Consider the following 22,103-nt stretch of genomic DNA (forward strand, 5'->3'; position numbering starts at 1 on the left):
AGCACACAGTTCATCAGATGCCTGGAGATCAGTAAGTTTGAGCTGATATTCTGCTGACAAGTCATCCACTGAGACACTGAATGGATCAGCAAAAAGTTTTATCAACAATCTGCATTGGTCAAAGTCATGAAACCGTGAGTTGAAGGATTGAATCAAGGTATCTAGCTTCCCAACATAAACTTGTGTGTCAATGTCCTGATTCTTCTGTAGCTGTGACTGAAAAGTGGAAAGTACACGAACTTACCTGATGCTGCTTGCTGTCGGAACAACTGCAACTTTGTCCTAAAAGCTGAGACGTGATTTGCAAGCTGACAGACAAGTTGATTTTTGCCTTGCAACTTCAAATTCATATCATTCAAGTGTTGTGTCATGTCGACCAGAAAGGTCAAGTCAGCTTGCCATGGTGGATCAGTCATGGAAATCACTTCTGTGTCTTTGTTCTTGCTTCTTAGGAATTCTATCACCTCATCAATCAACCCCCAGAATCTTCTGAGCATCTTCCTCGACTCAGCCAGCGTACTTCACAGCGATACACAAGGTCACCATAGCATGAATCAATTTCTTCAAGAAGACTTCAAAACTGACGGTGATTGAGCCCTCGTGATTTGATGGAATTAATGGTTTTCGTCACTAATGCCATCAGTGCTTGAAAACCAAGTTCTTTACTGCACAGCTTTTGTTGGTGAATAATGCAGTGCAACGTCACCAACTGTCTGCTCTGCTTTTCTCGATGCTTCATCAAGAGTGCTACCAGCCCGCTACTTTCTCCGATCATGGCTGGTGCTCCATTAGTTGTCACTCTTACCAGTTTCGTGAAATTCAATGAAACACTATTACACAGTCGTACTGTCTTCTCGAATAGAGCAGACCCAGTTGTCTGACCCTTTATGGAACCCATGCCGATTAGTTCCTCTGTGATATCAAACGATGACGACACACCACGAACAAAAACTAGTAGCTGTGCTGTTGAACTGATGCCAGTCGACTCGTCTGCTGCCAAAGAGAAGTAGACAAAGTTGGCTGCTTTATTTGTAAGCTACCTTGTCACGTCTGCTGAGAGGTGTGAAATTTTCCGTTGAACTGTCATACGATTCAGAGCCACCGTCTATAGCTTGCGAACTGCTTTTGGACACAACTTTTCCGATGCAGTAATGATACATTGCTTGACAGAATCAGTGAACGGTCGGCCAGATTTCGCTATCATCAACGAAATATCGTAACTGACCTCACATGCTGCACCTAAATCTGCTGACTGCTTTGAGAAAACGTTCTGCTGGTGATTTAGCGACCGCCGCAGGGATTCAATTCGAGCTGTTCGTTCATCACCAACAACATTGTGGAAATCTTTATGCTTCGACTCATAATGACGCTTTATATTGGATACCTTTGCCACTGCTACTGTCGAATGACACAGCAGACAAATCACGTTCTTCTGTTGTTGAGCAAAACAGTATTGCGCAATCCAATCATCATGAAACTGCCGGTTTTCGTTGTCAGCTTTTCTTTTACGATTAGCTGCCATTTTTGTTACAAAATAATATCAAAATAGGGCTCGAAAGTAAATCTCGAAGAACAATTGGAACGCGTGAGATTTCGTAATTACGGAAACATTACGTCATTGCGCCAATGATTAAATGCCTATACATTAACGAGATTTGCTTATTAAATTTTCTTTATTGCTCGACACAAATATGGAACCATCCAGTATCTAATCTAATGCATATTCTTCTATAGCGCTTAATCTTCGCGCAGGCGCGAACTCTAAGCGCGCGAATTCTCTATGTTCGACTTTCCCGTTGGACATCGCGGGCCACTCAGCGAGGATATTGAGCTGATAATAAACAATATTAACATACCTTACACAAAAATAGAAAGAATTATATCCAAGTTAACGAACAAAGTAACAAATTTAATAAGAGTAAATTTAGAACATTATAATATTTTAGAACTGATAAATAATGATATCATTTTGTGGTACCAAAAATACCAAGTCGAACAATTAAAAACACCAGCAGTTGTAATTACCCAGTGTTTTAATTGCCAAAGATATGGACACGTCTCAGCGGCATGTCTAGCAACACCGAGGTGTTGCGAATGTGGCAGTGAACACCATATATCGGCTTGTAAAAAGAACAACCCAAACCAAAATGCTGTAACTGTGGTGAAACACATACAGCAAATTATAAAGGATGCGAAAAATATAAACAGATAAAACAACGCATCTACAAAATAAAAACAACAAAACTATCACAAGATAACACATCAAACACAATAACACAACAAACACACACAACTACAGGACCAACTCCATATGCATAAAAGTTAAAAGAAAATATTACACAACCAAAACCACTAACTAAAAAGCAACAAAATTCAACGAAAACAGTAACCACTTTACAATAACAAAAACACAGATAGAACAAACAACCAAGAAAACAACAATCTTACAATAAACGGAAACACAAACGAAGAAACAAACATAATAGTAAACCTAATTAAAAACATTCTCACAGAGTTTATTACAGAATTTACTAAACCAAACCAATCGAATAATAGCATCGACCTTTTTATAAATATAGCTAAAAAACACATAACACCACACATACCACAACTAATAACAACAATTTCAGGATACATGCTAAAATCATAAAATTCACAGTTCTAAGTATCAACATCCAAGGTGCACTTGCTTTCAAGAAACACGAGATCGAAAACTTAATAACAGATATTAAACCTGATATTTTTATCATTTTATCATATATCCTAAAAATAGATTTAAAATATATAACTATACTTCAATAAGAAAAGATAGAAGAAATAATCAACAGAGGAATCATGTTTCTATATAATAACCACCTTTCCGTTACTGAAATCCCAATAAACAGCAACAATTAAAATATAGTGGCGGATATTCTCTTAGAAAACCACTCGAAAATAACAATAGCAGGATTATATTGTTCTCCAACTAAGTATATAGACATAAATCTAATCTGCAACATCTTTTCTCACAACCAAAATACAATAGTAATAGGTGATCTGAATTCCAAACATAAGAACTTTGGATGTAATTCTACAAACTCCAATGGCAGACACCTATTACAATTCATAGATAATAATAGTATATCTCTTATTAATGATAATACACCTACCCATACTACCTATGCAACAAATTTTAATGATATCCTAGACATCTATCTCACCTCTTACAATATGAGGCAAAAGCTAATAAATTTTAATGTGGGAAAAGATGTTGACAGCGACCATCTCCTAATATGGTGTGTCTTCGATCTCATCCCCCATAAAGATAAAATCAGTAGGCAGGACAAATTTGATTACAAAAAAGCAAATCGGCAAGAATTTCAAAAAGTGTTAGACAATATACTACCAGATAAAGTTAAACATACAGCATACAACGAATTAGAAATAGATTCTTACAGTAAAATAATCATGGAGTTCCTTCTAAAAGCAGCTACGGAAACGATACCTAAACAAAAATATATAACCACAAACAATGGATGGAAACCAACCAAACAACTACTAACAATGATTAAACAACGAAGACAATTAAGAAGACTATTCATGGCAACAAGAGAATAAGAATTAAAAACACAAATTAAGAACATTAGAAATAAAATTAGAGCAGAAGTTAAACAACTAAAACAAGAAAAATGGGACAACTTCTGCTCTCAATTAAACGAACAAACCGACCCTAGTAAATACTGGCTACACTTGAAAAGATTCACAAATGAACCCGCCACAAGAAAATACCCAACACTGGAATATAGAAACACTTTAGCACAAACCAACAAAGCAAAAGCAGAAGCCTTCAAATATCAATTACAAAGCACATTTAAAACACACAATGACACGGCTTTAACAATAAAGAATGCACTGTTGCCTGCTTCCTCGATATCGAGAAAGCATTCGACACTGTATGGCACAATGGTCTTCGGTTCCGTATGTATGAAATGGGACTACCGCGAGGAATTATTCGCTGGTTATCAAACTTTTTGGAAAATAGAAAATGTAGAGTAAACGTAGAGGGAACTTTCTCGGAGTTCTTCACTCCAGAAGCTGGAGTCCCTCAAGGAGGGGTGGTTAGCCCTATTCTCTTCATCATGTATGTAAATAATATGCCACTGAAAGACCCAAACTATGGATACGCGTCACAGTTCGCTGATGATGTAGCAATTTGGAAAAGTGCCCCTACACCAGAAATAGCAGCCACTAACCTACAACCACAACTAAATGGATTATGTGAATATTGCGAAAAATATAGAATTAAAATAAATACAGCGAAGACGCAATTAGAAATATTTTCAAAATCTACGAAATATCAAAAAGTTCAACCCCAAATCTATATGAATGGAGAGCTCCTCCAGACTGCTACATCTGCAAAATTTTTAGGATTAACATATGAATCGAAACTTACATGGATAAAACATGTAAATAACATAAAAACTAAAATTTTGCGAAGAATAAACTATGCTAGGAGTCTAAGTGGTAAAAACTACAGAACAACACCAGAAAACATCATTAAAATATACAAGTCATACATTAGACCTGTGATAAACTATGCAGCTCCTGCATGGATCAATGTAAGTGTAAAACAAATTCAAACCAAACTCCAAACATTACAGAATACAATAATTACATCAGCATACAGAGTACCTAAAACCTCTTCATCAAAGTTCATGCATAATTACTCAAACACACAAACAGTACCATATAGACTTCTGCATCGTACAATAAAACATTTTGATAAAAATTGGTGAAAAAATGAGTTGTTATGCGAACTAGACAGGTATTGCATATATAATGAAAAGAGACCTAAACACTTCTCCCCGTTAAATTTACACATTACATCACTAAGATAGAATCATTTAAAATAATAATAATTTTAATAATAGAATAGAGCTAAAATAAAACAAGCCACCTACGTTCTAGACTTATTTTTAAAAAAAATAATAAATCAAAGAACAATATAAATGGACATTGCCCTGAAAAGGACCTGACTAAATTTATGATACCACTCCAGCCATTCAGTATGTAATCGAAATATATTAATCTGGCCACTTCAACAAAGTTATGGAAGGAGGAAGAGGTCTAGTGTACCTGACCCTCCAGGGTATACAAATAAATATACCCAAATACCAGAGAGAGAGAGAGAGCCACTCAGCGACTCGTCGCGGGCCAGACTTTGTGTTAAATATGTATTAATTATGTGTCTTGAAATTTAGTAAAATATATTGCAGGAAATATTTTGTTTTTAGGTTTAACGCTTCAATACTGCATTTCTAATAGAATAGACGCGGAAAACTCGAGCCGAAGAAGCAACCGTCTGCTAATTCCGAATATATAGAACAGTTAGGTGATTAGTGTTATGTATTCACAAACAGATGGTTGTGACGTCCGCAGAAGCATTGATTGAGGTATTAGCCGTCACCCATTTACTGAACCAATATTTATGTAAGTTGTTTTTATCTTCCTACGTTACTTACATCTAGATGTATAGACACAGTTGTCTAGCACATCTTACAAGGAAAATGTTAACTATCTTCCAGCCTGAATGCAAACTTCTTTTTGTCGCCACTAAATACTTTCGTATGACGTCTTACATGTGGATGTTCTGCGAAGGCCTTTATATCGATAGGCTCATTTCAGCAGCATTTACCGAGTGGAAGAGTCTTACTCTCTTGTACGCTATTGGTTGGGGTAAGTACCACGTGATAATTATAATAAAACAGTTTCATTTAAAAATATAAGCATATAAATATTAGTACCGTAGCTTTAAGTAACACTCTCAGTTTTTATTAGTGTCACTACAATACTCTCAATATTGTGTAAATATTCTGTGATAAAACTACGAATAAATTAATATCTACATTAACTAACTGAATGTTGTTAGTAGTTGATTCTATTTATCTACAGTACGGCATTCCATAACGTTATTGTTTCTTTAAAAATCTGCTATCTATAAAACATTCTATTGCATTCTTATCTTGTAAACTGCATTGTTGACTTTTTTCTAATCTGTAACACTAGAATGTTGATTTTTCTTAATCTGTAACACTGTAATGTTGACTTTTCTTAATATGTAACATTGTAACGTTAACGTTTCTTAACCTATAACACTTCTATTCTTTCCAAGCTCATTTTTAACCGTAAAACAACTCTCATCGGCTCAGTTAAGAACTTAAACATCATTAAAATATCGGGGCTTAATAGCTACAGTAGAAAGAGCACAGATAACTCTTATGTTGTTTTGAGCCTGAACACAAGGAAATAAAACTATAGAAGTTATTTGAATCCAGAATATTATGAACATGCTATTTTTATATTTTCCTTTAAGCTTGTTAGCAACTTGTGTTTTGTCTGCTATATTTTTTGTAACTACAAATATCACTTTATCACTATTACGTTGTTTCACGAGATAAATTTATTGTTAAAAGTTGTTCATTTCTTACAGGGTTCCCAATAGTTCCTGTCGGCATCTACGCTGCTATTCGCAAGTCATTGAAAGATGAGAGGTGAATTTTTTATTGAATTTCTAAACGTTTTCTAACGAAAATAATCTGTTTCATACAAATAACATTTAGAGATGCAAACAAAACTTGTCCATTACGTGTATTATTATTATTGGTTATTGTTGTTGTTTTTTTACACCTTGTTTTATAAAGTAAATAAAATGTTGCTTGGATAGTTCATTAAGCCTTCTTTTCGACAAAATTGATATAGTATTCTAGTGTATATTAATAACAGCAGTGTTTTTAGTGTTTGATAGTGTAATAACATTTGCCTTGTGTTTGCTGTTAGATAATATATTAAAACCTGCAGTGTTTCTAGTGTTAGATAGTGTAATGACACATGTACTGTCTTTAGTGTTAGATAATATACTAAAATCTATAGTGTTTTACTGTCAGGTAATATATCAAAACCTGCAGTGTTTTTAAGAGTTAGATAATATACCAAACCTTTAGTGTTTGGGGGTTAAATAATATAGTAAAACATTAGTATTTTTAGCATTGGATAATATACCAAAACCTATAGTGTTTTTCGGTTTAGATAACATAATAAATCTGCACTGTTTTTTAGGGTTAGATAATAAACCTGCCATGTTTTTAGGGTTAGATAATATACTTGAACCTGCAGTGTTTGTAAGGTTAGATAGTTAATATTTTATGTCGGTGGTGTATTCTTCTTTATGTGAATATGTGAATTGTTATGTAATTGTTCTGTGATATAGGTCTGTAAAACATTTTAAAGATTCTGTTTGCTTCCTGAAAATAGTCCTTTTAATAGCACGTTATATTTTGTAACACGTTTTTCATTTGTAGTCACCACTAATATATCTCATCAATATTACATTTGTTTATAGAATGATTCTTTACATTCTCTTAAGACACGGCTAAAAACGATGGTGTCTTGTTAGTGGAAATGTGCGATAATTTAAGAGATATGTGTAACATGTAAAACCTTTAGTGTTACACCACTGTACGACTGTGATATGATGCACATGTGCGATGTTACGTTACTATGTCGAATTTTCTTGGTGTAATGATATCTGAGTACAGTTATTTTAACACGACTCGTTGCTATGAAACAGGTGTTTGGTACAAGTAAAACCCGTAAAACAACGTGTTTGCATCTATTGTTTTAGAAGACTCATAAAGTAAGTAAATCAATAGTGGAATTATACATGGATTGTCCTCTACGTAAAAAAAACAGTAATATGTTGTTTGCATTCAAGTCATTTGCGTTGTAAGTTTTAAGTATAACTGAGTAAGTAATGAGACGTATTTTCGTTAGATCATTCGAATATAGCTTCTTGTTTTCAGTCAGGTTTCATTTTTATGTGTAATTCTTTGCGTTACGTTATTTTAAGTAAAAGATTCTTAAGGCTACGTTGTTAAACATTTAACACTTTTGATGTTATATTTGTGTGTACTGTTATTGAGTTACTATAAAATTATGTTTTTCTTTGTTTTGTCCTTAATATTACGTTTTGAGGATATATAATTTAACCTTACTTTTAATTCAGATTAAATCATGTCACGTCACTGAACACAGATTCGAGCCATGATGTTATAGTAAAACCTGAACTTTAACTGAATTGTTTCATTATTCCAAGTTCAAAAACAAACGCGTACCAAAAACCACGTCATATCTATTTAAGTCTAGAAAGGATTAGAAATTACCACGGTTCCATAGTGGTTAGTTTAATACCAGAGTTTGATTTTCCGTGGTGAACACAACAGACAGCTTAATATAATTTTGCTATGGAACAAAAATAAAATCTAGAAAAATAAATTATCATCTTAATAGGATGTTACGAAATATGTTTGTTTGGATCATTTAATACTATCATATCTTAGCTTACGCAGAAAGAAAACTCTTAGTATGTACGTGAGATGTAGAATGTAACGATGAAAGAGAAGTAGTCCAGAACATAAAACGTTCTAAACTATCTCAGCAAAATCCCATTGTTCAATTATATGAGAATTTAGCTTATTACAAATTAAATTTGTTTCATAGGGACATATTTTGTACGCTATCAAAAAGAGGGGGGGATGGAAAGAAACATTGACTATGATTCCTTAAAGAGAATCAAATTGTGTGCGAAATTAAAAATGTTTCATGAATTTGTAGCTGTTTTATTTCAAGATTGAGTCTGGCATTAGTGGTACTATAGTTTCCATGTGTTTTACAATTACTTAACGTAAGGCTTAGCTGCTTTGAACTTTTTAAAGAGAAATTCTATATACAATTATTCGAGTGAATTTCACATACGTCTTATTTTTTGTCGACATTTTTTGTTTTTATTTTTTCTGTAGTAATTGTGATGAAAGTTATAAGGTAGATAATATATCATTCTACTAATTATCATACTACGTTTCGGTCTGTTAAATATCTTGCCTAATGAGCAACAACAAAGTGACTGGTCTAAATGTTAATGAATCACAAGAGACCCAGGCATGATTTCATTTTAACAACTTTGAAATGCACGATACTCATACTGCGTTTTTCAAACAAACAACAAAACGAGAAAAAATATACTTTTTTGAAAAATGTAATGTAATTTTACTCGCTAGATGACTTCACTATTTTCGTGATATTTCTATGAGTCATTAGGTGGCTCATTTTTGATTCAATAAATGGCAGGACTATAATTAAAATATTTTTGATTAATTAAATGGTAGCACTATAATTCTTTCTGCTTCATCTGCTTTGCTAGACCTAAATTCTAAATACAAAGCTAACAATACAAAATTATCTCTACAATGAAAATATAATAATGATAATAAATTGAAAATAATAGAAATATATGTTAAACTTTTCAATCACTTTAAGAAAAGATGTAGTACATCTTACGGAACACACAAACATTAATGTTTTGCCTCATGTACCGTCATACATGTTTTACAAAACAGTATAATAAGAAATTGTATGTTTTTGATTAATTTTTATTAACAGTATCTTTCAATCGCCTACCACTCTATAAGTAACATTTATTTAGCTCTTTTTAGTTTCGAAGATTTCCAGCACAGATCTGTAATAATTGTGACATTCCCCTTACGGTGTTAATGGTAATAAGATATGCAGAAATGTAAGCTTAAATAACTATGACATCTGAAAATACAGATATCAAACAAAACTGTTGTCATGTAAAAATAATTACACGGTCACTGTTTAGAGTATGTTATCTTAAATTGGACAATAACAACTTTAAAGTAGTTTGGTCAATAGGAAATAATCACAAATTAAACATTTTACTAATGTCCCACCAGGCGGCGCTAGTAAATTCCTATAAAAGGTGTTATGTCTTTTAAATTATAATTTCATAACGTCAAGTATTTTTATTGACGGTAAAAAAGTGGCAACCTAGGAATAAAATAGACAGTAACACATTGTTCACCCGATGTTACTTCCAGTTACTGTAAAGTACCTCGTGCCTTTGAAATTGTTATTTAACTACTTTGCAATAATTATGACGTAAAGAACAGGAACAACCAGAGACAAAATGTAAACTTTCAAGATATTGCTTAAAACTGTCCACTAGATGGCACCAATTATTGTAACACAGGCATCGAATATTTCTACATTGGGTGCTTTGTTGTACAGTGTGTATGTGATACGAAGCTCATGTTTAAGTATAAACATCGTTTCAAAATAAGCTCTAGCCATCTTATTTAGGTTGATGATGTCTGCTGGTACCTTTTAAGAAAGTAGGTTTGATTGTACTGCAGACGTTTACAAGTGTAACGGGTTATGAAATGTTTATCTGAGACAAGTTTAGTGTGTTTTATGTTTCTCCAAACAGCACAGGAAGTAGGGCAAACTAGAAATACTTTTTTCCAGAGTGGGAGAGTATGTGTACACAACATTACACCGCTAGGTGTACAATGTTTTATTTAGAAGAGCGACATCTACACATTAAACGAGAGGACCTGATGACATTTGAAACTCACGTGTTAGAGCACCCAGTCTGTTGTGTAACTGTAATCTCCTTGTCCAAACACCATCAATGTGTAAATACACATTAAATGATTTCTGTTCCATATATTCTTAAGAAGCATTAAGGAATGTAAATACAGAATAAAAAATCACAAAACTAGGTCATTATTGTTCAACAGTTACTCTGGTTTTTGTTGTTTTTTTCAGGTGCTGGGTGATTCCAATAGGACCATATGAATGGATAATGCATGGTCCCTATTTACTTAGCTTATTGGTAAGTGGTGAAGAGCCTGCACGTGGAAAAAACAAAACACGTGCTCTGTAAAGTTAACTTTGCTCTCGAGACTTTAAAAACTAGATCCCTTTCTGACCTAGTGGGATGTAACTTTTAATAACTTACGTTGTATTTACAATCAGTTGAGTCCCAGTAGTTTGAATATTGTTGACCACGTGTGTAAAATAAATATCAAATGAACATGTGTAACTACACACCAATTCGGAGTGACAGAGATATATCTTTTTATTAACTTATGATTCCTGTTACAGCTTTGGTAATGTTTTTGTAATATTGCTTTGGAAAAAATAAAGATTTATATTGTTTGGTCGTATTGTCATAAAATAGTTTTTCTGTTTTTTTCTAGTTGAACCTTGGATTTCTCTGTAAAATACTCAGAAATCTGGTTACAAAAATCAAAGCAACTCATCCACACGAACCCAGTCAATACAGGTAATTACGAAAACAAGTTTACAGCAATTTTTATCTTAAAGAGAAACGAACTGTAATTTGTTTTTTTAGTTGGTTCAGAGCGTATTACATAAAGATCGTTTAGTTTTCAGATTAGTGCTTGTGTTCTCACATCTTATATTGAATATTGTCTCTTTCTAGTGTATGGTAAACACGTTAAAATGTCATGTAAAATAGGCTTAGTATTTAGAGTGCCCCGACTATCATTCTGCGAATTAATGATTCTAGACCAGTTGGAGCAAACAATGCGCTCCGCACTTTGAATTCTTGGAGTTCTATACGTATATATAAATTAGAGATGGTTTTAGCACAAAGATGAACAAGGCATTGTTTATTCTTTGTCCATTGTGGGGAACTGAACCTAATTTTAGCATTACATTTTTTAATTTTGTGCAAAACTCTACAAGAGTTATCTGCGCTAACTGTCCCTAATTTAGCAGTGTAAGGCAGCTAGTCATAACCGCCCTCCGCCAACACTTGGGCTACTCTTTCACCAAGAAAAAGTGGGATTGATTGTGACATTATAATACCTGAAAAGGCGAGCATGTATGATGAGACAGGGATTCGAATCCACGATCCTCAGATTACGAGTCGAGCGCCCTAACCACCCGGCCATGCCAGGCCGCTGACAAGGGATGATTCAGTTTTATTATTCGATCAAATAAGTATAGCCCAAAAGCTGATGGCGGATGTTGTTGGCTTGCTGTCTTCCCTTTAATCTGTCAGTTCTAAATTAGTTTTGTGCATATAGCCTTTGTGTAGTTTTGCCCGGCGTTCCGAAACATTGAAGTCACAATTAAAACTACGTACGTGGATACTGTCTTACCTTTAAGTGTTTGTTTATTTAAATCTTAAAATAATAATTCTCTGAATAAAAAAATTACCAGAAAAACTTTAACACTCGCTACACATTTTGTTCATTATTTGAATAATACACCTTTTCTATTGAACCATTCTGAAATATTATATTTCTTTCACAAAATTATAGAATCTTTGGGTCGATTAGATAAACTAGTAAAGGTACCTACTCCACGTGCACTATTTATTTTGTGTTCCTCACGAGGTTGGTGGGATGGCGCGTGTGTGAGTAATTCGTTTAATTGATATTAGTATAAAGTTGTCTAGAAATTTCTACTTTCCTCATCAACTTCTTGTAAAATGTTATCTAACTTGTAATTATTGTAACTCAGGGGACCCACTAAAAGTTCCGTGTCGGTCTGAGTTTGTAGGGAGAGGGGGTTAAGTACAGTAATGCTCATATCAGGAGCGTGCAATAGAACACAAACCTTAACTACTGATAGTACAAAGGTTCGAATGAAGCCGGAAAGCGAAACATTGATTGTCTAATTAAATAGAAACAACATTCTGGTGCTATAAGATCGTTTATTTATGCTATAACAATGTTTTCTATACACCAATATGCACTAGAAAAATTAAAGAAAGTAGAAAATTAATGAAGCAATGGATTTTAGTAACTCTATGAAGCATACCTAAGTATATGCAGGAACTCCTAAATGTTTTGTGATTATCAGTAAACTGGAAAATTATCCTTACGGAGGCAGACACAAAGACAACCTTGTGGTGTAGAGTATAAGCAACATGCAGGTGGTTCTCTGGCCATTTGTTCTTGACAAAGAATAATTGATTTGTTTTATAGTACTGTCGTTTCACTATCTGTCCAACTAATACATTAGGTCTTTTAAACCCTATATTAACGTTTATCATAAATCTTATCTTGTCAGTATGCGTTACGACCGCTTTGATGTCATGAGCGGCTAGGTACTCTCGTCAGTAGAACTTACTAATTCTGAGTAATCCTGAACCGTGTTTGTAATTAATGTCGTGGACAGGTTTGGTTCATTGCCCAGCCATGCTTGGTTCACATGCAACCAGATGACTGACATGTAGTTTGTAATTTTGCTATTGCATCATAAAGAAGTTGGAACACTGATTAAACTATATATAGTTTTATGTGTAGGGGTGCGCGTGCATGTGTTTCATTTCATGTAGATTTATTCTAAAATTCTATTAGTTTGTAAAGCATCTATCAGAATTTTTTTTAAGAACACCATGTTTCTTAGGAAAGCTGTTCGGGCAATATTGATTCTTGTTCCACTGTTTGGTGTGCACTTCTTCTTTGATAAATACAGACCAGCGCCTGGTGAATGTGGCTGGATGAATATTTACATCTATTTCAACTTTGCCATAGACGGGTTTCAGGTAGGTCTCTGTGATTTGTGGTAAATGTGTTGATCTTTGTTTTGTTTCTTAAAAAATTCGATTTAACAAAAAAGCGAACACTTGTTTCAAATTAAACTCGCCGTATAAATAAAGAAACAAAACCAAAGTGGTCACGTGGTTTAAGAGAGATGAAAGATTTAATTTGTGTTTTTTCTTATAACAAAGCCACCGCATCCTATCTACCATCGCCCCGCAGTAGACTCGAACTCCTAGCTTTAGCGTTGTAAGTCCATAGATTTACCACTGTTCTAGCAAGGGACGAGTGATGTTTATTGCTAATTTAACTATATAATTATATATAAGTACACCGACTTCTATATGTAGCTTACTCTTTACTACTGCTAAACTTTCCCAACCCATTGGAAGGGTTACAGTTCTAATATATGTCAATAAAGGTTAATGGTTTTATATATTTTTTATGACCCAAACATTTTAGGGTTAATATTTTATAAGAAAATTCTAAAGTAAAACTGCGTTTATCTTTTATTGGGACTTATTCTGTAACCCATCCTAATATCTCTCGCGACTCAAAGTTTGGGAACTGGTTACACATTCCAGATAATCTTGTGTTTATAAAGTTCTGAAAACCTCGTAGGTATACGTGAATTATTCGTGTTATCTAGCGAAACCTGCAAGCTGATGAAATAAAATTTGGGATTTCTAAAACAAATGTTACATAAATTATCTTTAGGGCATACCTTGATTCACATATTTAAACAAGATAATTAAAGAAACACCGTATTTAAGACAATTATATCAGACTTCCCAGTGAATCCTTTACAACAAATAAAAACCAATTTTCAGTTTCTATAAATAGAAAGGTTAATTTATGTTTATAACCACAACCATTACTAAATACTTCCAAAACCATTATCATGATATCACTTCAACACAACTTCAGGATGGCAGGACCATGTGGTTAGGGCTCTTGACTCGAAGTCAAGGGCTTGCGGGTTCGATTCACTATCCCATTAACCAGACTAACTCCCTCAGCCTTGGGAGCGTTATAATATGACTAACTTAATTAGGGACGGTTAGCCCAGATATTCCTCGAGTAATTTTGAGTGAAAAGCAAAGTAGTGGAATTCTCCATATTTATGTGCATTACAAGTTACAAGTATAAATTATAAATATAGTTTGGTTTGTAAAACCACAATTTCCTCTATATCTTTAGAAGAACGAACGTTAAAAAAACTATTTTTCAGTAGCCCACTTTGGAGGCCTACACCCTCTTAAGATCTGCTTGGCTTAAGAAAAAAAAACGAGATTATTTAGATGTGCTAGAAACACTATGTAGGTAATAAACAGGATAAGACAAATATTCAAAACTTATCACTTTAATATGGTTGAATGTTGTTAAGGGTGGTAGTTCATCTTTCACATTATCGCTTTACATTGTTTATTCTTGTTAAGGGTGGTGATTCATCTTTCACATTATCGCTTTACATTGTTTATTCTTGTTAAGGGTGGTGATCCAACTTTGACATTATCGCTTCAAATTACTATTTGACATTAACGGTAGTTAGTCATCTTTACAACATGATTTTGTCTATTTTTAGACCAAGTAGATACGTCTGCCAGGAAAATATATCATTATGAGAACCCGGAAGTCAAACAATAACATGATATAATGGTATTGCATGGTTCACACGGCATTTTTTTATCAATCGTTACGTATGTAAAGCTATTGATGAAGCCGACCATGTCAAAACTGTTCTAGTAAATTAATGGGACAACCCATAATGTCTGTCATCTTCTCAACTACGTTGAATACACGACAGAACCAGAGGTGGCAAGTATGAATGAATTCCAAGACCTTACCTATTTATTTATCATCCAATTCAAAGTATTCTAACACAGAACGATGTCAAAATAACAAGCGAGGATTTCCAGATCCTGCGTAATACCTGTCGTCCTGTTAAAATACTTTTAACAAAGGACAGAACCGGAAGTTTCCTGGAGCATTAGTACTTGTGCTCCCATTAAAATATTTCTTACAAAAGATGAAACCGGAAGTTGTCAACAAGATTCCTGGATCATTAGTGCTTGTAGTCCCATTAAAATATTTCTCACAAAATATGAAACCGAAGTTTTCAGCAAGATTTCTGCACCTTTAGTACTTGTGGTTCCATTAAAAGATTTCTTATAAAAGATGAAACCGGAAATTGTCGGCAAGATTCCTGGACCTTTAATACTTGTTGTACCATTAAAATATTTCTGACAAAAGATGAAACAGGAAGTTGTCGGCAAGATTCCTGGACCTTTAGCACTTGTTGTAACATTAAAATATTTCTCACAAAAGGTGAAACCGGAAGTTGTCGGCAAGATTCCTGGACCTTTAGTACTTGTGCCATTAAAATATTTGTTGCAGAAGATGAAACCAGAAGTGTCGGCAAGATCCATGGAACATACACCATAAGGTTTTGCTGTGTGGTTTACTGAAAGTGGAATACGTATCGGAATAGTCCCGAAATTTGGAGGATCCAAAAACAGCCAATACAAATGATACTGTAAGGACTTATGAAAGCTGTCTTGAAAAGCCAAAAAGGTGTTTGGAACAGCTTCATTCCAAAATAAGTTTCATTTACTGTTTATTAGTGTTTTTAGAATTTTCGTAGGCGTCTACGAGAGGGTTGTCTGTGCAAAATCCTCACTAATTTTCAAACGGCTAGTAACTGATCAACAGTATCGACCATCAACTCTTGAGTTACTCTTATAACGCATCTACTACCCAAATGTGGGAATAGCGTTTTTGTGACAATGGATGCGACTTAATTTGAAGACGCTAACCATTCACCTCAAACCAACCTGATACAATGATTGAAATGAAAGGAAAGCATATTTAATATTTTTTCTGATAGTGTTTAAAATATTCTGTACTATGTTAAAACTTTCCTGTGATTTTCATTGTTCTGTTGGTGAAATTGGGTTATCTATAAGTTATAATAATTGCTTTAATATACATATATATATACATATTTTGCTTTTATGTGTCTCAGACCACGTACTTGTTTGTTTTTTCGCAGGGATTTATCGTGGCTTTAATATTCTGTTACTTAAACGGAGAGGTAAGTTATTCATCTCAGTATTTCTACCTTCTAAAACCTTTGAATACTATATTCGGTACCAATATGGAAGTACAAAACCTAACTTGTTTTGTTTACTGTTAATTAACCTTATACTGCTTCCACCTCACTTCATCTTTCGTTAAATCAGATGATTAGAAGTTTTACCTATGTAAAAATCCGCTTATCTTTTTATGCCTAACAGGTTTTATCCCTCCTGAAAAGATCTTACCAGAAGTACAAGTTACGTCACAGTGTTCAAGTTGGTTTTTCTAGAAGCCTCAAGGTGGCACGAATGTCGACTTCCTCTCAAGTGTATTCACTTAACGAATCCGAATGTATAAAAATCAAATATCCAATGAGGCATTTTTATAAAGGTAGAAGGAACTTATTCAAAGCAGAAGTCGCCCCAAAAGTGGAAGGACTGTATTCAGAGCAGGTGTAAAACAACAGAAATCATCCCAAAAGTGGAAAGAATCTATTCAGAGCAAGTGTTAAAACAACAGAAGTAACTCCAAAAGCGGAAGGAATCTATTCAGAGCAGATGTTAAAACAACACAAAGCATGTAAATAAACATAAACAAACATAAACAGCACAACGGGTCAACAGTGATGGTAACAACTGGACAATGAGTGAAAACCATGTCGTCGAAATCAACAACCACTGAACCTTGAGATAAGATGAAAATAAAGTTACTGACTCAGAAATAAAGTCAATATAATCTCGTTCTTTAAGTGGTCCGTCAGTTAACAGAAGTAATAAATTATTGTTAAAACAAATATATTAGATGAAATATTTTCATGCTTAATGTGGTATGAAATATTATTCGCTCAGGCATAGCCATATTGATTAGGCTTAATGTAATGTGAAATCTTATTCACTCACGCATAGCCATATTGATTAGGCTAAATGTAATATGAAATTTCATTCGTTTACGCAGAGCAATGTTAATTGGACTTCATGAAGCTAGAATAACTGTTGATAAACAATTATGTCGCTGTAAAGTTTGTATTTTTATAAATGAGTCAAGTCAACTCACGATCAACTGATTTGTTCATCACGGATAGGAAATTTCTGGAATTTTCTTAAATTTATTTCTTGTTCAATATTTTATTTTCCAAGTTCATACATCTTGTTGCATTTGTAACGATTGGTATTTTAATATTCCATATACATTTTGGAATGTCTGTGATGATTTCGTAATAAATCACACATCGGTAATCACGTTAATCGACCCCGTGTGAAGTTTAGTTTCTACAAATAAATACCATACTGTTGTTGCTAGGTTAGGCTTACGTTTGATTATACTGTTGCTATGGTGTCGAGGAGCGATAAGTAATCATGAGTCGAAAGTGCGTTTATATTAAAAATTAAATCTCTTATTATTTGCGCCGAGCGCGTAAGGCGTGCGACTCGTAATCCGAGGGTCGCGGTTTCGCGCCCCCGTCGCGCTAAACGTGCTCGCCCTCCCAGCCGTGGGGGTGTATAATGTGACGGTCAATCCCACTATTTGTTGGTGAAAGAGTAGCCCAGTAGTTGGTATCGGTGGGTGGTGATGACTAGCTGCCTTCCCTCTAGTCTTACAATGCTAAATTAGGGACGGCTAGCACAGATAGCCCTCGAGTAGGTTTGTGCGAAATTCCAAAACAAACAAACTTATTATTTGCATTAGGAAATCGCTGGGAAAAAAGCTTCATAATAATAATTATTACAGTTAAGTAAAAAATAAGTAAACTAATTAATAACACACATATCTATAATAGCAGTGTGTTACTCCCCAAGACTACCATCCCGCAGCTAATTGTTCGAAATAATTAACGGTACCATGTCACCTTCATACGTACCGATAAACGTGCTGCGATAGGCTTGCCTAGTTGCAGGTAGGAGAGCGTAAGTTTCGGCTGGGCTAAAATCTACTTTAGCATGTAACAGTAATTATAAATGAATTTGTTTTAGCAATTATTTTATACTTACTGTTTAGAAACAAATAATTTAGAAATATATATATATTTTGCTTATAAACGATTAACTTTTTGCTTTTAATGCACAAATAAGTTTAAACTGGTGCAAAAAAAAACGGAGCGTCTATAATGAAATATGTTTGTAACACGAGCCTGGTAATTAGGATGCTTGATGCGTCATATAGGGCGTGTTGGGATCGAAACTCGTCGCCGAACATGCTTGCCCTTTCATCCTTGGGGCATTATAATGTAATGGTCAAATCTACTATTTACTGATAAAAAGTAATCCAGTAGTTGGCGGTGGGTGGTCTTAACAAATTGCTTTATCTACAGCCTACCACTCCTACAGGGTGGCCCGTAAGTCCCTACCCATCCATATATCTTATGTATCCAGTGTATTTGTGTGCTGTTCCTCATTCTCGCTGCATAATATTATGCGACGTCATGTTCTGTGAGACATTTTCCTCAATATGCCGCGGTAACAGCTGCCTTCAACTCATCATTAGTATTATAACGTTGTTTAGACACAACATATGGATGGGTAGGGACTTACGGGCCACCCTGTAAATTAAGAGTATCTAGTCACATACCCTTCTAGTAGCGTTTCGCGAAACTTCAATGAATAAAATAATTGGTTTGTTTCTTTATTTTGAATTTCGCAAAAAGCTCCACGATGGCTATCTGCGCTAGCCGTCCCTAATTTTGCAGTGTAAAACTAGAGGGAAGACAGCTAGTCATCACCACCCACCGTCAACTCTTAAGCTACTCTTTTACCAACGCATAGAGGGAATGACCGTCATAATATAAAGCCCCCACGGCTGAGAGGCCGAGCATGTTTGGTGCAACGGGGATTCGAACCCACGAACCTCCGATTACGAGTCGAGTGTCTAAACCACCTGCCCATACCGTGCCTGAAAAAAATAATAAGTTTGTTGTCGTAATTTTTATTTATAAAGATATTCTTGCTGTGCTAAAAACGTTTTATACGTTTGTAGCGACGATCTACGGTATAAAAGAAGAAAGTTCTGGTTTAGACGGTACTGTACAGCCACAATCACCTTTGTAGCTTAAATATTTATGCAGGTAAAACGTTTACTGACTTTATTGTTAGTTGAAAAGCTACAGTTTGGAAGGTCCGTTCCATGTTTTAGCGTAGCCTCTTGCTGCGTGTTTATTGCAAGGGATCGAACGCAGAATTGTAGCGCTATAAGTCCGTATACCACTGAATTACCGGAAGATATATTTAATACCAATTTATTATCTACAAATATGCCTGTAGGAATTTGTTACAGTTTTAATACAATATTTAATGGAATATAAGCTGAAGAAACAGTAATAAAAGCGTCTCTATAAGTTTTATTATAATTTGAAAGCTATTTCTTCGATACCGGTCTTTATGTCTTCTGTGGTGTTTAATCGCTGGCCTGGATCTTTTGGATTATTCGATAAAAACAATACAATCTTCAGTCAACCCAGCGAATACTAACATATATTTCTTCAACCTTTCCTCAATGGACTCAGCAGATAGCCCGATGTGGCTTTGCTGTAAAAAAAACACATTTCTTCAACCTTTCCTCGATGGACTCAGCAGATAGCCCGATGTGGCTTTGCTGTAAAAAAACACATTTCTTCAACCTGCTCTTCACAGGCTACGTTCACTTACTAATTCTCACAAACATTAATTAATTGTTCATATTTAGGTCTTTCATAAGGTGGTATATAATTACTGTTAATAATAATAATAAAACCATTGAGTATTTGTTCATATTTAAGTCTTACCATATTTTCACTCATATTTTTATTTTAGTCTAGGAGCCTCTACTGGCCCCAAATGTTTTCAATCTAGAAAAGCTAGAAATTTCACATAAGTGAACTTCGTTCCACTTACTTCCAACACTAACTTACTGTTGGTGAGGAAGTTACAGTGGTTTGTTTTGCTTTATTATATTTCATTTTTTAAATTTTTTTAAACATGTATTGGGTTTAGTGCAATTTGTGTAGTTTTATTTTAATTTATTAATTAACACTTAACTAATATAATGTCTGTATCTGACCACTTGTTCTGTCTGATGCTTTACTGTGTTGTGGTATTGTATAATTAGTGTATTGTTCTATTAATTGTGGTATTTCATAATTAGTGTATTGTTCTATTAACTGTGGTATTGTATAATTAATGTATTGTTCTATTAACCGCGGTATTGTATAGTTAATATATTGTTCTGTTGACTGTGGTATTTTATAATTAATGCATTGTTCTGTTAAATGTCAGAGTGCCATTAAATATGTATTTGTACAAAGCCTTGATTTGTATCTTTTTTTTCTATCCATCCAATTCAACTCGAGGAGAAATAATTCTCAAAGATCGATAATATATTATTGTTAGTGGTTCTAACTTCATACTGCTTTACTTTGTGATATTTAATTTATTTTAGACTGAATAACTGTTATGAAGAGAACTTTACCTGCAGGACACTTCATGGTTTTGCTTCCAAAGATTACCTTTAATGTATTCATGTCAAACGTGTAAAAGTATATCTATTTTTAGGTGATCGATATTTAACAAAAAGAATAATCACAATCAGTTCCCAATAGCCGCTAAAACTACTGAATTCAACTCATGTTTACAGCTAAACATGACTCCTCCATATATAAATTACTCTATGTCTCTACTTTAGTGGCTCCATATTTCCATATCCATCAACATCGGCCTTTTCTTTATTAGCCCACCCTCATAGAATGGGAGGGGGTAATAAACAAAATCACATAGAAGATTCACGACACCTCATAAAAATGGCTGTACATACATGTAAAGTAAAAAAATGGTAAACAAGGGCATTTATCTGAAATAGGTACACAGAAAATTATTGGTAAAATATAACAGTAATACAGAACACAATGAACTATAACAAATGTCAGAAGAAACCCGTGATTATTTAACCTGAAAACCAAACAAAAACTTATATTCCAAACTCCTACATAGCACACAACCCTGTCGACCCTCACTTAACAAATACTTAAAGTCGTGATAGATAGGTACTCTAGGAGTCTGATAGTTTTCTCGTGACCGAAATCGCAAAAAATCGAAATAAATTTTTGCTTTAAGCTGATCTTTAAAAATATTTATAAAATGAACACAAACTCTACGCGCTAGATCCTTATTATGGGCAGAATAAATACAAATGTTACAACCTAAGTTGATGAGAACTTGGTTGAGGTAAAAATCCAACCAAAGCCCCCTGCCCTTTTTCATGATCCATTAACTCATGGCAAAAAAACTGCCTTTAATAAACTTAAAAACTAAATTTCACGTGTCCTCTATTATGGAACATTATAAAAAATAAGTGAGATGTAGTTTATATAGCAACACAACAGAAGAAACATGAGTCAATCAGATGATGAAACACATGAACCAACTTTGTATTTGTAGTCATTGCATGATGCCAAATAAGATAATATAAATCACAATATCGATAACCAAGAAACGAATCAAAACAACTTATTCAAATAGTAACAGGTGCGACACGTGTCCAAAACTGACGCAGGACATGGTGGTGAACATTAACCTACAAAACAATAAATATCCGTTTGTTTTGAATTTCATGCAAATCTATACGAGGGCTATTTACGCTCAATAA

The 22,103-nt window shown here is 34.2% G+C and overlaps 1 protein-coding gene across 3 annotated transcripts in view; it reads left to right on the forward strand.

Annotated features, from left to right (window-relative positions):
- LOC143252445 (calcitonin gene-related peptide type 1 receptor-like) overlaps positions 1-20,742 on the forward strand; it is a 49,812-nt gene extending 29,070 nt beyond the window's left edge. For all 3 annotated transcript variants that reach the window (XM_076504554.1, XM_076504553.1, XM_076504555.1), the window contains exons 9-15: positions 5,565-5,715; positions 6,470-6,530; positions 10,663-10,729; positions 11,097-11,182; positions 13,282-13,420; positions 16,468-16,509; positions 16,712-20,742. In XM_076504554.1, the coding sequence (XP_076360669.1) occupies positions 5,565-5,715; positions 6,470-6,530; positions 10,663-10,729; positions 11,097-11,182; positions 13,282-13,420; positions 16,468-16,509; positions 16,712-16,951 (786 nt within the window). In that variant the 3' untranslated portion in view covers positions 16,952-20,742. The remainder of the gene's footprint in view (positions 1-5,564; positions 5,716-6,469; positions 6,531-10,662; positions 10,730-11,096; positions 11,183-13,281; positions 13,421-16,467; positions 16,510-16,711) is intronic.
- The last annotated feature ends 1,361 nt before the right edge of the window (positions 20,743-22,103 follow it).

Source organism: Tachypleus tridentatus, chromosome 6, assembly GCF_004210375.1.
Source record: "Tachypleus tridentatus isolate NWPU-2018 chromosome 6, ASM421037v1, whole genome shotgun sequence".
NCBI lineage: Eukaryota > Metazoa > Arthropoda > Merostomata > Xiphosura > Limulidae > Tachypleus > Tachypleus tridentatus.